This window comes from Bufo bufo, chromosome 3 (genome assembly GCF_905171765.1).
Source record: "Bufo bufo chromosome 3, aBufBuf1.1, whole genome shotgun sequence".
Classification (NCBI taxonomy): Eukaryota; Metazoa; Chordata; class Amphibia; order Anura; family Bufonidae; genus Bufo; species Bufo bufo.
This window is the reverse complement of record NC_053391.1, coordinates 126,176,700-126,191,706: the sequence shown is the minus strand read 5'-3', so window position 1 is coordinate 126,191,706 and position 15,007 is coordinate 126,176,700. Positions and strand designations below refer to the sequence as shown.

Genomic DNA, 15,007 nt, shown 5'->3' with positions numbered 1-15,007 from the left:
TCCGTATGTATTCCGTTTAGTTTTTTTTGCGGACCCATTGACTAGAATAGAGCCACAGAACGTGATTTGCAGGCAATAATAGGACATGTTCTATCGTTCAACGGAACGGAAAAACAGAAATATGGAATGCATACTGAGTGCATTCCATTTTTTTGGGGGGAACCATTGAAATGAATTGTTCCATACACGGACCGTATACGGAATGCAAAAAACGGCCCGTAAACGGGGAAAAAAAAACGGTCATGTGAAAGAGGCCTTACATTGTATCTTTGCTTTTTAATGGAAGAACATTAATCATATTGCAGTTACAAAAATATATATCAGCGGCTCTAACGATGTACTCCATGGTACGAATCGTAACTTCATAATGTTCTATGTGTTTTACATTTGACATTTGGCTGGTGGAGTTTTTTTTATATGTAGAAGTCATACAGTGCCCTGTGTAAACCTGGCTATGGTGGTCCAAAAACACCCAAGGGCAGCTATGGTCTTGACAAATAGCCTGAGAGAAGTGGCAGTAAATCTAGAATATTTCCAGTTGTCCTACTCTATTTGCACTTAAAGGGGTTGGCCAGTTTCCTATACTGATGACCTACTGTCAGGATAGGTCATCAATATCAGATTGTTGGGAGTCCGACTCCCAGCACCCGATCAGCTGAATGCAGGGAAGTCAGACCACCACCTATCCTGAGGATATGTCATCAATATAGGAAAATGGCCAACCCCTTTGAAGGGGATCTTCGGAGATTTACCTAAACTCTCTGTTTCAGCTACGGCTATGTTCACATCTGCGTTTTCTTTTCCGGTTTTGAGATCAGACAGAGGATCTCAAAACCGGAGGAAAACGCATCAGTTTTGTCCCCATTCATTATCAATGGGGACAAAACTGAACAAACTGAAATGGAGTGCACCAGAATGCATTCCCGATCCCATGGCAGACACAAAACAGCGGAAAGCAGTGATTTTGTGTGCATAATGGGATAATGATCAAGACGGATCCGTTACTTCTGACACGTTCTTTTTGGAGATAATACAACCAGATCTGTTCCGAATGGTTGTATTATTGACCGGATGCGTTTTTTGCTGATCCCCTGCCGCAGATGTGAAAGTAGCCTAACCTGTGGAAGGAAGAACGTTTCAGCTGTACTTACCCTTCTGTCTCACCGCTGAATCTGGCTGCAGGCTGTGACTGGCTTCATGTTCTTCCGCTAGTCTTGACCAGACGTGCTCCTGTGTCTCCCTGTTCAGCTGCATAACGAACATGCAGTTGAACAGGGAGACACAGGAGCACATCTTGTCAAGACCTCAGCGGAAGAGCCCACTGCCCATCGGGCGGTCGCATGATCACAGGCAAGATGGCAGAATCGTCAGCGCGAAGGAGGGGTAAGTACTCCCTTCCTTCAACGGGTTAGTTTTAACAGAGAATTTAGGTAAAGCCCCAGAGAACCCCTTTCAAACCACAATACAATGTTAGGGAATTGCCGCTACATTTTATGTAAAATACCTCCAAACCATAGAAACTGGACCATATTTATCAAAAGTGCCTGAAGTGAAATGTGGTCTTGAGGCCCATAGCAACCAATCACACTGCAGATTTCAAGTCTCCTGAAAAATGAGACAAATGAAATCTGAGCTCCGATTAGTGTCTATTATGGGCAAGCAGTTTTGATAAAGCAGACCAATTCATACAATTCATATACAATACGCTATGCATATTTCAAGGGAATCATTTAAAGTGCAAACTAAACAGATACTGGTCGTCCTCTCAGCTCCTGAACACAACGCTGGCTTTCCTCTAACGTAGAAAATGGTCAGCATTGCATTTGTGTAGGCAGCGCCATGATGTATAGTACATAATCAGGAATTTTGATGTAGTAGTACAATTAGATTTTACGTTGACTTAAATAAATAGTAAAAGGTCCAGGTGTCTGTATGCCATCTCTTCCATGCTAGAAGAAGCTCCTGTTTAATACTTCATGGGTAGATATGCCACCTGGACTTCCAACAGAATGCTTGCTGGTCTTACTAGGACTACTATGAACACTAGAGAGTAACAGGTCTATGGCTTTTTGAAGAAAGTTTTACATTATTGTTACAGAGGTTTCCCAAACTTCAATGACTATTATGCCAGGAGCCGGACTACTCCATTGTCAGAGCCCAGGAGAAGTAGTCTCTTGGTAGGTAAGACAGCCAAGTTAGTTAAGGTCCCCTTGAAGTTCTCAGAGCTGAGTTTGGTTGTGCTGTTTGGCTGTGTTGAGGAGTCGAGAGAAGAGTAGATGCCAATTTTATTAGCCACGGTCCCGGTTATTATCTCACTGCCGTACAGATCAAGAGCATGAATTGGATCAGAATTTGACTTGAACTGATGTAAGGGTTTCTGCGCAAGCTCCTTCCAGACAGTGAGGGAATGGTCTGATGAGGAGCTAACAATGATGTTTCCATCTGATGCCTGAAAGACAGAGAAGTTGTCAGTGAAGCAAACTGCAAAATCAAATGTGTATCGGTCGGTCATAAGGAAAATAATTTAATTGTGGCGATGTGGACAAAAAAGCCTGAAGTGGAGTTGAGAAGGATTTATGACAAAAATGCTATACTTTACATTTATGTGTCCTGAAAAAGTTACTGGATTCAAGTGTTGTAGCTAAGCGGATGGCAGGCAGGCCACGACAACAGTTTTTGTGAACTGACAGAGATGCTCCATCTCTAAATAGCTGACGGCTCGTCCAGTTACAAATCAGAGAACTGGGAGTGTGCTGGGCGGCTGGTGACAGTAGACTGGAGTACTGGAACAGCCAGATCCTGACTATCCTTCAGAAACCCTCCTCCGGTGTGTTCTACACTGCCATCAGTCTATGGAAGTAGGACTGCATCGCAAAGGGCAGCAGGACACGTCTGTTTGCCTGTTCAATGCTGTCCTATATCTTTTAAAGTTGGATTTTTACCACTAATACATTTGAAAATCTCTTAAATAAAAATATTTTAGTATTGTCTTTGGGCTCCACATTGTAAAATGGATAAAGTAGAGCTGGAGATGGTTCACAGGTGGACAACTAAATTAATACATAGGATGAAAGGTCTCTCATAATGAAAGTATATGTGGTCAATACAAAGAACTGGGACAGGATTTATGCATTTCAAAGACTTTACAAAAGGACCAGGAGCCATTCATTATTTGTGGATGAAATGTGATTAATACAGCTATAAGTAAAGGATTATTTACTGTTAGAGTGGATAAATTATTAAAAGTCATACCTCAACATGTAGTAGTAGCAGATACAATGTCAGCATTTATATAAAAAAATCCAATAAAAAAAAAAAAAAAACAGCAACGAGTGGTGTACAACTGACTGAACTTGATGGAACAGTAGTTTTCAGCCTATGTAACTATGTAATATAATTGTTTTTACTTTACATATTTCATTAATTTAAAGGGGTTGTCCAGCTTTTACTAAGTGACGGCCTATCCTCAGCATAGGCCACCACTAGCTAATTGGTGGGGGTCTGACACCCCATACCCCTACCAATCAGCTGTTCGGGTGTAGATATGGTACCAGAACTACCCTGTTTCCCCGAAAATAAGACCGTGTCTTATATTAATTTTTGCTCCAAAAGATGCGCTTGGTTTTATTTTCAGGGGATGTCTTATTTTTCCATGAAGAAAAATACGGTTCACATTTATTGTTGAACAAAAAAAAAAAGGAAATCAGGGTGGGGAGGGGGATCACTTAAAATGGCACAGGGGGATCAGAAGGGGGAATCAAAATGACACAGGGGTATCAGGGTGGGGAGGGGGATCACTTAAAATGACACAGGGGGATCAGAAGGGGGAATCAAAATGGTACAGGAGAATCAGAGGGGGGGGGGGATTACTATAGCATTTTAGTACCACCTTCTGATCCTCCTGTGTCATTTTGACTCCCCCCTCTGATCCTCCTGTGTCATTTTACATGATCCCCCTCCCCACCCTGATCACCCTGTGTCATTTTGATTTCCCCCTCTGATCACCCTGTGTCATTTTAATTACCGTTTTTAGTCTCCCCCCCCCCCCCCATCTTCACCAGACATCCCCCAACTTTCATCAGATATTCCCCCCCCTACCTGTCACCCCGTCCCCTGTGTGTCCGTGCCAGCCAAGTTGTGAGACTCCATCAGGGCAGAGCGAGCAGCGGGCGGAAGAAGGCGGCAGCTTGTCCTGGCGGCGGCTGCGGCCAATCAGTGAGCTCCTTACATTCTGGGGTGGCTTGCTTTATAATCGGGGAGTCATTATGTTCGGCGGATGCTTTATAAAATCGGGGAGGCATTACGGTATGTTCGGCCGATGCTTTATAATCGGGTAGGCCTTATTTTCGGGGGGATGCCTTATATTACAGTGATAGGCAAAACTAGAGGTAGGTCTTATTTTCGGGGGATGTCTTATTTTCGGGGAAACACGGTATATAGCTTTGTCAATTGTGTGGGCAGAGCTTATAACTGCAGCTCTGTTCCCACTGATTGCAATGTAGTAATAAGCTCCCTCCACTACACAGTTGATGGGGCTGTGTAGTTCCAGAGCCACAGCTACACCCAAACAGCTGATTGTCTGGGGTATGAGAATTCGGACCCCCACCAATCAGCTAGTAATGACCTATCCTGAACATAAGCCATCACTTACTAAAGGGCTGGACAACCCTTTAACGTTAGGCTAGCTTTTTTGAGGAACAACTGCTCTATGACTGTGCCTCTTCTGTGCCCCGACTATAAATGCCAGGAAATGCGCGCTCAGCCAATCGCTGGATAAGACAGGTCACCACTGTGGCCAGTGATACACTAAGTGTCATCTCCTGCTATTTCCTTTGTGTCATGCTGGACCAGGAAGCAGAGACCTGTTAAGCGTTGGAACAGGAGCGACAAAGGATCGGTGAGGTGAGCAATGCATATAATGCACCCATTTAAAGAGGTATTCTGGTTTCAGGATATTGATGACCTATCAGATGGGTGAGGGTCAGACTCGGCAGCCTGACGATCAGCTGCTTGAAGGGGCTGCAGCACTCTTGCAAGTGCTGCATCCTTTGCAAGGTTTACCTGCAAACTGTCTACACTGAAGTGGTAATTCAGTGTATTTACAGCTTCATCTGCCGGACACTTGAATGCACCATTACTACAACGTAGATGGCATGCAAGTAAACGCGGATTATGATGTAGCGCTCGAATGAGTGTCATAGTCAATCTGAAACTTATGACTTATCCGGAGGATAGATCATGAATTTCATGGATCCAACATACCCCTTTAAGAGTGTTACTCGAAGGAATGATCAGAAAATAAACAAGGGGGCTTGGAGAATGTTACATTTCCTACGGTTATCTGAAAGCCTGTGGATCACCCTCTAATGTGGAAACTCTTGATGTAGCTTATATGGAGTATTAGACATTTATTCTGCCATGGTTTGAAACTTGGAAACGAGAAATGATTCAATCTCAATATCATTTGATTGAGAAATGAACATTTACCAGAATGAGATGGTCACAAACCAAACATAAAAGGATTGCTGTAGTGAAATATCCTTAGTCATTTCATGCTGAACACGAAGTACCAGGTCTGTGGTTCAGAATGAGAAATAATATATATACACACACACACACACACACACACACACACACACAAAAAATAACAAACCAAGGCTGAGTTTTTAGAATCGAATTAAACTTTATGTATGAATGTAATGATGATATATTTAAGTCATTACATTAGAGCGAAAGGATTTATTTATTCGGAACAACTGTACAAGTAGGTTGTGCTTCCCTGTTGGGCTGCCTCTAGCCTGGATACAAGATGAGATATGGTTGGGCATGGAGGCATACAGGTTCCCTTACCTCTACCTCCTAACCATTCTAAATCTGGCAAAACAGTCCCTGGTTTTGGGGGTTGTCTTGGGATCTCTGAGGTATGTTCCATTTTCGACTGTCTGCATCCTTGAATGCAATGGGGAAGCAAGGAGCCACCAGCTCCCTGCTTCACAATCCAGGAAAGGACTGCTGATACTGTTCCTCTTTGGCCTTCTTAAATGTTAGGCGGTATGCAGGCTCAGTATAGTATACTGTGGCACATTTGTCCACAGATGATGCAGCTGGACTTTGTAGATCCTGCACACTTGTAGGTTGTTGAAGCTGGCGTCCCATTTGGTCCCATAAACGCTTGATTCCCAATAACTCTGACGACCGGGCAGGAACCGTTGCAATCTGGCAGAAACATTTATAGGAAACCCCTGCTTTGTGTGGGCGAGCATTATCCTGCTGAAAAAAGCCAACTGGAAGTGTGGTCACAGGATGTCCTGGACATATGCTGAGCTGTTAGTGTCCCTCGTATCACTACTAGAGGTGACCGACTGGTGTATGTGATGGCTCCCCACATCATCACACCAGCAGTTAGGGCAGTGTATCCCTCCACAGCAAAGACAGGATTGAGACGCTCACCACAAGGCCTCCATTGTCACAACGAGGGAACACCACACCAAAACACAAGAGGGGGGGGAGGTATCTGGCCTAGAAGCTAGGGAGAGGAAAAGGTCACCACCTAATGAATCCTAACCGTAGCCCTGACTGCTAACCGAATGAACGGACCTCAGTGGTAGGACCATTCATTCACTGGAACCTAAAGCCTGACTACCCTGTAATGCCTTGAGGTAGTTATAGGGCCCAAAGACGACCCGATCCTTAAGCTGAAGGAACAGGGGTCTTGACCAGATACCAGAAGGCAGGGGAACACAAAACAAATACAAAGGAATGAGCCACTTAACTCCTGAAGTAGAAAAATAAGCAGGAACACCAGAGGAAACAACACACACCAGCTCTTCCACTTGCAAATAAAGCTATACACCGCAAGGATTGAAGGGAGTAGCCAGACTTAAATAGTAATGACCACTATGCTGCACCTGACTAGAGGTTTGGTCATTACCATCAACAACAAAGTGAAATTAAAAGAGACTGTCAAGATAACATCATGTGCAGACAGCCTCTCCGACCTTCTAACACCTAGACTGGGAGTGACCGTGACATCCATACTCAAACCCAACCGTCGTGTTATCCGAAGCAGAACCTGGATTTGTCAATAAAGACAATACAGTTCGAGTCCACAGCAGTCCAGGTTTCTCATTCACGATACCACTGCAAACGAATACGATAGTGGCTGGCGGTCAATGGCAGAAAACATAATTGATGTCATGATACCAAATTTCCTTCTGCAAAGTGCCTGGAAATGGTCCGAGCAGAGACAGGCATGAGTAATTAAGGTAACACCTGTGTGTCACCTTTATTATTGCCATCTAAAAAGCTGTGTAATTTAGGGCTGCTCTGTGAGCTCTGCTGCAGGCCTAACTAGAGCAGGCAAATTTCAGCTTTCTTTAAGCAGCTATGGGCAAACTCACTAAAGAGAAAGGTATAGAAACCCCTGGACGACCAAAATGGTCTTCAAGTCAATGCGACATGGATAGATTCGTAAAGAAAACAGAAGCTAGAGGTGAAACCAAGATGGCGGCGGCGCGGCACACAGCACTAATGGCGGGAAGTGAACCTGACTCAGAAGGAGATGGAAACAGCGAGCAAGAGGATACAGCCGCAACAGATGACCTACCTATCTCCAGAGAGTTTATGAAAGGGCTGCTTAATGCAGCTTTAGAACCCATACGGCAAAACCTGAAAGAAATAAAGCAGGACATACGGCAACTGGGATCCCGGGTTGAGGCGCTGGAGGCTGCTCAAACCGCCACAACTGAATTCGGTGAGCAAATATCACACAACTTAGACCATGCCCAAGCCCATATCAATTATCTCTACTCCCTAATTGAGGACCAAGATAATAGAGGGAGACGCAATAATATAAGACTTAAAGGGGTCCCTGAATCTGTTGGCCCTGACGTGCTGCGCACCACAATTACGCAGTTCTTTGAATGCCTTGTTTCAACCGAAACAACAGAGTTATTTAGTATGGACAGAGTGCATCGCGCCCTCCGACCACTGCCTAAACCTCAAGAGCCCCCCAGGGACGCGATATGCCGCCGGTCAAGCTTTTTGACCAAAGAGCAAATAATGGCAGCAGCCCGGTCTAACAGGGCACTAGAGATTGAGGGGTCAGCAATTACTTTTTTCCAAGACCCATCTCCCATGAACCTGAGGAAAAGGCGACATTTAAAACCACTATTAGAGGTTCTACATAAATGTCAAGTGACGTATAGATGGTTGCACCCCTTCAGCCTCCTGATCAATACCCCAAATCGCAAGATCATTATCAGGGCACACACCGATCTTGAGAGGATCTATGGACCATTGGACATTTCAAGTCTTGACATCCCAGACTGGTGCTTCCCTTCCACAAAACGTTGCTTCCCTTCCTCCTCTAACGGCGATGGATCCCTGGCAAGCAGTTCCAGCCAAGCCGCAGAGACCTAAGACGACATCAGGATCTCAAGCATCAAAGAGCTATATAATAAATATTGATTAACTTTCCAACCCATGCACCTCAGCCTTTACTCTAATGCTTTTCTTCCCTCTCTTCCTTCTTCCCTTCCACTTTTTTACTCTTTCTTCTCTTTTTTTATTTCTAATGATGATGGTATTACGCTTCCTTTGCTTTGTCTTACATGCTGGTCTCCAGTAATGTTGGAGTAGTTTATTATGGAGCTGCAATGACATCTGTTGTGTGCTCCCTGCTCCACCCGATTGGAAACTACATTATATTATATATATATATATATATATATATATATATATATATATATATATATATATATATATACACACACACATACACAGCCCGTTTCTGAATGCCCGCTCTGGTAAATCGGCCACCTTGTATGGACCGCCTCTCAGGTTCAAAATGACATGCGAGTCACGTTTTCTTTCTGCTCACGCTGACTTCTTTATCTACGGTTTTACTTTAAATTGTTGTATTACGTTTTTCCTTTACCTCTCCCCCAAGCTTCCCCCCCCCCCCCCCCACACACACACACACACACACCCCAGAAGGCTGCATCTCAAGCATAGGTACAGGTCTGGAATTATGGCTAAAGACTTATGTTTTTAGAAATGGCTAACCTGCAGGTATGTACCTTTAATGTCAGAGGGCTTAATGCCCCAACAAAAAGGAGCCAGGTCTGCCACTTCTTACATAAAAAGAAAGTGGATGTGGCTTTGATATAGGAGTCTCACTTCCGCGTCAATCATATTCCAAAGATGTCCCACCAATTATACAACCAATGGTTTCATAATCCTTCACCCCGTACAGCAACGAAAGGAGTCAGTATAGCCTTTCATAGAAAGATTCCCTTTGTACATCATGTGACGATGGTTGGCGAGGAAGGTAGATATATATATCTTTGTCAAGGGTACTATAGGCCCTCAGATGTTTACCTTTGGAAATGTTTATGCACCTAACATTGCACAAGCGCCCCGGCTCAGTCAGGCCATTGCTAAATTTGGCGACTTCGCCGAAGGGACAATTATGCTAGGAGGTGATTTTAATGTGGCTCTAGTCCCAGGTCTAGACTGTTCGACTGGGTCTTCTGCCATGTCTTTATCGTCGCTGCGCAAGGTTAAAAATGCTCTCATCTCAAGGATTAGTGGACGCGTGGTGGGCAATGCACGCAAATGAAAAAGACTACACTTATTTTTCAGTAGCTCACCATTCCTACCAAAGACTGGATTACATTTTCTTTCCAATACACTCTTTCCAACACTATCTCCTCGCATATCGGAAGCATACTTCTATCTGATCACCATTGTAATTCCTGCAATGCAGAAATGAGAGTTTAGATGGCGTCTAAATAAAACTCTGATAAGTGGACCACATACTACTAAAATAGCTGGTCAACTGGAGGAATACTTCTGATTAAATGAACCCCATGACATCTCAGACTCAGTGTTATGGCATGCTTACAAATTTGTTATGAGAAACCACCTTATTGCTTTAGGGGCCCATGTAAAAAAGCAAAGACAAGCAAAAATTCAGGATCTCTCATTGCAGATTTCATCCTTAGAATCACAACACAAAAAAATTCTTAGCAAACGATGTCCTAACACGCCTGGACGCCCTGAGAGCGGAATTAAAAAATATGTTAAATACTCAAATCGCTAAGCTATTTTTAACTACCCAATATAAATATTATGCCTATGGCAATAAAAGTATCGAAAATACTATTATCCAAAATAAAGAAGAGGAAAGTAGCCTCCTTTATGTCCCTTATGAAATCTCCTAGCTCACAGGAATACCGTAAAACAGACCTAATAGCGAAACAGTTTTGTGAATAGTATAGTAAATTATATAATTTACAGAAACCTTTGCAACAAGACGACAAAATCCAGCAAATTCAAAATTGGCTCAATACAGTAAATCTCCCCTCTTTGAAGCCTGAACAAGCTAAAAAAATAAAACGCCCATTTTCCCTTCTAGAATTGCAAACGGCCCTAAAAGAGTCACCCACAAATAAAAGCCCTGGTCCAGATGGTTTGCCTATACATTACTACAACTCATTTAAAACTATACTATTACCGCATTTGTTAGCAGTCTGCAATGCAGCGCTAAAAAGGTCAGCCTTTCTCTAAAGAAATGCTCTCAGCTCAAATCTCCATTATTCCCAAACCATATAAGGACCGCTCCTTATGCTCAAATTACCGTCTGATCTCTCTCCTTAATAATGATCTTGTTATATGCTAAAATGCTGGCAAACAGATGGAAAGTCTTTCTGCCAGACCTCATATCGCCAGAACAAGTGGGGTTCGTTCCCGGAAGGGAGGGGAAAAACAATATCGCAAGAGTGATCCAACTTCTACAAATATCCAAAAGCTCAGCCTTGCCCCAAGCCTTATTAAGCAGAGACGCTGAAAAGGCATTTGACAGAGTAGATTGGTTATTTATGTCACGGGTACTGTCAAAATTTGGTATTCCTGCTCCTTTTATTGATGGAGTAATGGCTATGTACAGGAACCCAACGGCACGGGTCTTGGTAAACTGTACTCTTTCTCCCCCGTTCGATATATCTAACATGCCAGGGCTGCCCGATGTTCTATGACTAGGACAAATAGCAATGGGGACATCTTCTGCAGGCTTTTAGACTATCAGAGGAGATTAAAGGAGTCCCAGTAGGTACCCATATACATCAACTAGCAGCATTCGCTGACGACGTTTTATTATTTGTCGCCAATCCGGAACAAGCTTTCCCAGTGATTATGTCGCTCCTCCAGGTCTTCGGCAGCCTATCCAATTTCTCAGTAAATCTCTCCAAGTCAAAAGATCTTAATGTCTCCATAGCCCCGCGACTGCAAGAGAGCCTACAACAAATAACTCCATTACAATGGACTACACAGTCGATAGTGTTTCTGGGGAAAAAAAAAACACCCCAGATTTCTCATCTTTATTTGCAGCTAACTTTCAGGGCCTGCCGAAGACTCTGGAGGACATGCTGGGACCCTGGGAAATACCCTTCATTTCCTGGTTCGGACGAAAAACAATTTTGCTCCCCCAGGTGCTGTATTATTTACAAGCTCTACCAATCCCTATCCCACGAGCGTTCGTCAAACGTTTACAAAGTGTCTTCTCGTCCTTCTTATGGGGGGGGGGGGGGGGGGAGCAGACCCAGGCTACCTCATAAGTATTTAATTCAACAACCTAAAAGGGGAGGCCTGGGAATCCCGGATCTATATAATTTACCATAAGGCAATTATCTTCTCTAGAAGCCTGGATTGGCTCCGGTCCCCGGAGGGACGAATTGACATAACTATGGAAAATGATATGTCAAACATCCCATTGCGCTCTCTTATTCCTAGACCGCTCTTTAGTTCGTATAATGCTACGAACTAATAGTCCATTAACCCATTATGCGATAAAAACATGGATTGAATCTAAGTTTCTAAAAAATTTAGCACCTCATCACCTACTTATTATGCAAATAAGAGATGTACTTTCTGCTTCATCACCAAACTATTGGGCAACGCTGACAGACACAGCGAAATAAGAACATGTTTGTTCGAAACGCGTAGACGATCTCGTGGGAACACAGAGGTGATGCTGATGCTGTATGGATTTGTGTTATTGTGAATAAAGGAACGAACAACTTATACTCCGATGCTGGATTCATCTTTATTGTTACAAGTTACGTGGTCTTACCCAAGTTTCCGTGCATCAAGGAAGTAAACAAATGGGATAGAGACAGCAGGTGAGCTGGATACCGTCTACATTGTCTACAGACACAGCGAAATCATTGAATATCCCCCTTCTGTCCCTTTGCCCAGAAGACGACATCCCCTCATATAAGAGCTTAAGAGAAAACCCATTAGTAAAGTCCCTCTCCACCTTTCAACTAGGTCACATTTTACAATTTGTTAAAAAGCAACTAGTAATTACTCCCAAAACCATAGAGTTATCAGTTTTTGAGACACTAGCTTTACAAATTAGAGACCCCCCAAAAAAGATATCCAAATTATATAATGCTCTAGTCTCTCTCATGGTCCCCCAAAAATACCCCTTTATTTCCTCATAGGAATTTTCCTCTTGTATTATTATCAAACTTCACCAGGATGTCCAGGTGTGTCCAGCTGCAGGAAAACAGCTACAAATTACTGACTCGACGGTATTACACGCCGCTGCGTCTCCATCAAATGTTTCCGGATGTTAGTCCCATTTGCTGGAGATGCAATAGTGCAATTGGCACCTATGGTCATATTTGGTGGACCTGTCCTAAAATCACAGTATATTGGACTAAAATATGTGCTACGTTGTCCAATCTTTGTAAAAAGACAATCCCGGTATCTCCAAAAATTAGTTTATTTGGTGTATTTAACGGTTTCAAAAGGTCCAAAACACACTCAAATACTATGTCACATATTACTAGCTAGGGCTAGATCACTAATAGCTACATCATGGAAGCAGGCAAATCCTCCCTCAATTCAAAATTGGACAAATAGGGGAGACCAGATCTGCCAAATGGAACAGTTAGCGCACTGGGAAAAACATACTCCACAAAAATTTGAGGTAATTTGGCAGCCATGGCAGGAATTCCGTGGTTTTCAAACACCCTAATTCAACAGCTTCAAGTACAAAGCATTTTACCTTCTAGTCCTGTCTTATATATCCATTTTGCCTATAGAGGACACAAAACCCATTAGTTGAGGGAACTGAGATGTAGCTCTCATCCTCCTCCCTTCCTTCCCCCCCCCTTTGCTACCCTTTTACTACCCTTACTCCCCCACCCAACCATATTTATGTTATTTTTCAATGTGCTTCAAGATTGTACTATATATACTACGCCAAAGATTGTTTTATACGAATAATTGTGACTTCACTGTCGCTATGCGATTCCTTATACTAATGCGAATATCCTTCTGTTAATGCAGTCTTGATATGTTGTACATGATCTTAAATGTTTAAAGAATGTTATACATTAAAATCCAATAAAAACGAATTTTAAAAAAATAAAAAGCTGTGTAATTTAAACTATGAGAGTATGCACAATTAAAATTAGCAAGCGCTAGTTCCCAATATATAACTAACTGCAGAGAAGGTGTGCACTCCCCGCAATATCCTTCTATTACTGCTCTCCGTATATGACGTAGTCAGTTATACAACACTGACGTACTGTAGAACAAACAACTGCTAGCGCTAGACATCTAAAAAAGCTACTTTGCCCCGCTATAGCGATTTTAGATGCCTAGCGCTAGCAGACATCCCTGCACGGCCCCCGCTGAATCTCCCCGTTGTGCAGATCACAATATCCAGCGACATGGGCGGGGGGATAGGGGGGCACAAGAGCCGCAGCGGTGATGTCACCCATGACGCTAGGGGGCAGGTCACTGTTGCGGCCTGCTATTGGCTACACTCCCCTCCTATCGCCGGATGTTGTGATCTGCACATCTGGGAGATGCATCTGTATGAGGAGACCCAGGCATTTCCAGGGGTGTTTACAGGTTACAGCAGACTATGGAGTTGTGGTACACTGTTCAGAGACAACTGCACAAATACGGCCTTCATGAAAGAGTCATCAGCAGAAAACCTCTCCTCACCACAAAATTCAGCATCAAAGTTTGCAAAAGAACATCTAAACAAGCCTGATGCATTTTGGAAACAAGTCCTGTGGACTGATGAGGTTAAAATGTAACTCTTTAGCCACAATGAGCAAAGGTATGTTTGGAGAAAAAAAAAAAAAAAAAAAAAAAAAAAAAGCACAGAATTTCATGAAAAAAAAACAACACTTTTCCAACCATTAACCTCTTGCCGCCACGCTAACGCCGAAAGGCGTCATTTCTGCGGCGCTCCCAGGTCACACTAACGCCAATAGGCGTCATCTCGCGTGAGCCGAGATTTCCTGTGAACGCGCGCACACAGGCGCGCGCGCTCACAGGAACGGAAGGTAAGAGAGTTGATCTCCAGCCTGCCAGCGGCGATCGTTCGCTGGCAGGCTGGAGATGTGTTTTTTTTAACCCCTAACAGGTATATTAGACGCTGTTTTGATAACAGCGTCTAATATACCTGCTACCTGGTCCTCTGGTGGTCCCCTTTGTTTGGATCGACCACCAGAGGACACAGGTAGCTCAGTAAAGTAGCACCAAGCACCACTACACTACACTACACCCCCCCCGTCACTTATTAACCCCTTATTAGCCCCTGATCACCCCATATAGACTCCCTGATCACCCCCCTGTCATTGATTACCCCCCTGTCATTGATTACCACCCTGTAAAGCTCCATTCAGACGTCCGCATGATTTTTACGGATCCACTGATAGATGGATCGGATCCGCAAAACGCATCCGGACGTCTGAATGAAGCCTTACAGGGGCATGATCAATGACTGTGGTGATCACCCCATATAGACTCCCTGATCACCCCCCTGTAAAGCTCCATTCAGATGTCTGCATGATTTTTACGGATGCACTGATAGATGGATCGGATCCGCAAAACGCATCCGGACGTCTGAATGAAGCCTTACAGGGGCATGATCAATGACTGTGGTGATCACCCCATATAGACTCCCTGATCACCCCCC

The 15,007-nt window shown here is 43.6% G+C and overlaps 1 protein-coding gene across 1 annotated transcript in view; it reads right to left on the bottom strand.

Moving 5' to 3' along the window:
• Positions 1-234: 234 nt before the first annotated feature.
• The window catches only part of WDR81 (WD repeat domain 81), an 81,170-nt gene continuing 66,397 nt past the window's right edge, over positions 235-15,007 (bottom strand). The window contains exon 11 of the mRNA XM_040423556.1: positions 235-2,449. Within this exon, the coding sequence (XP_040279490.1) occupies positions 2,123-2,449 (327 nt within the window). The 3' untranslated portion in view covers positions 235-2,122. The remainder of the gene's footprint in view (positions 2,450-15,007) is intronic.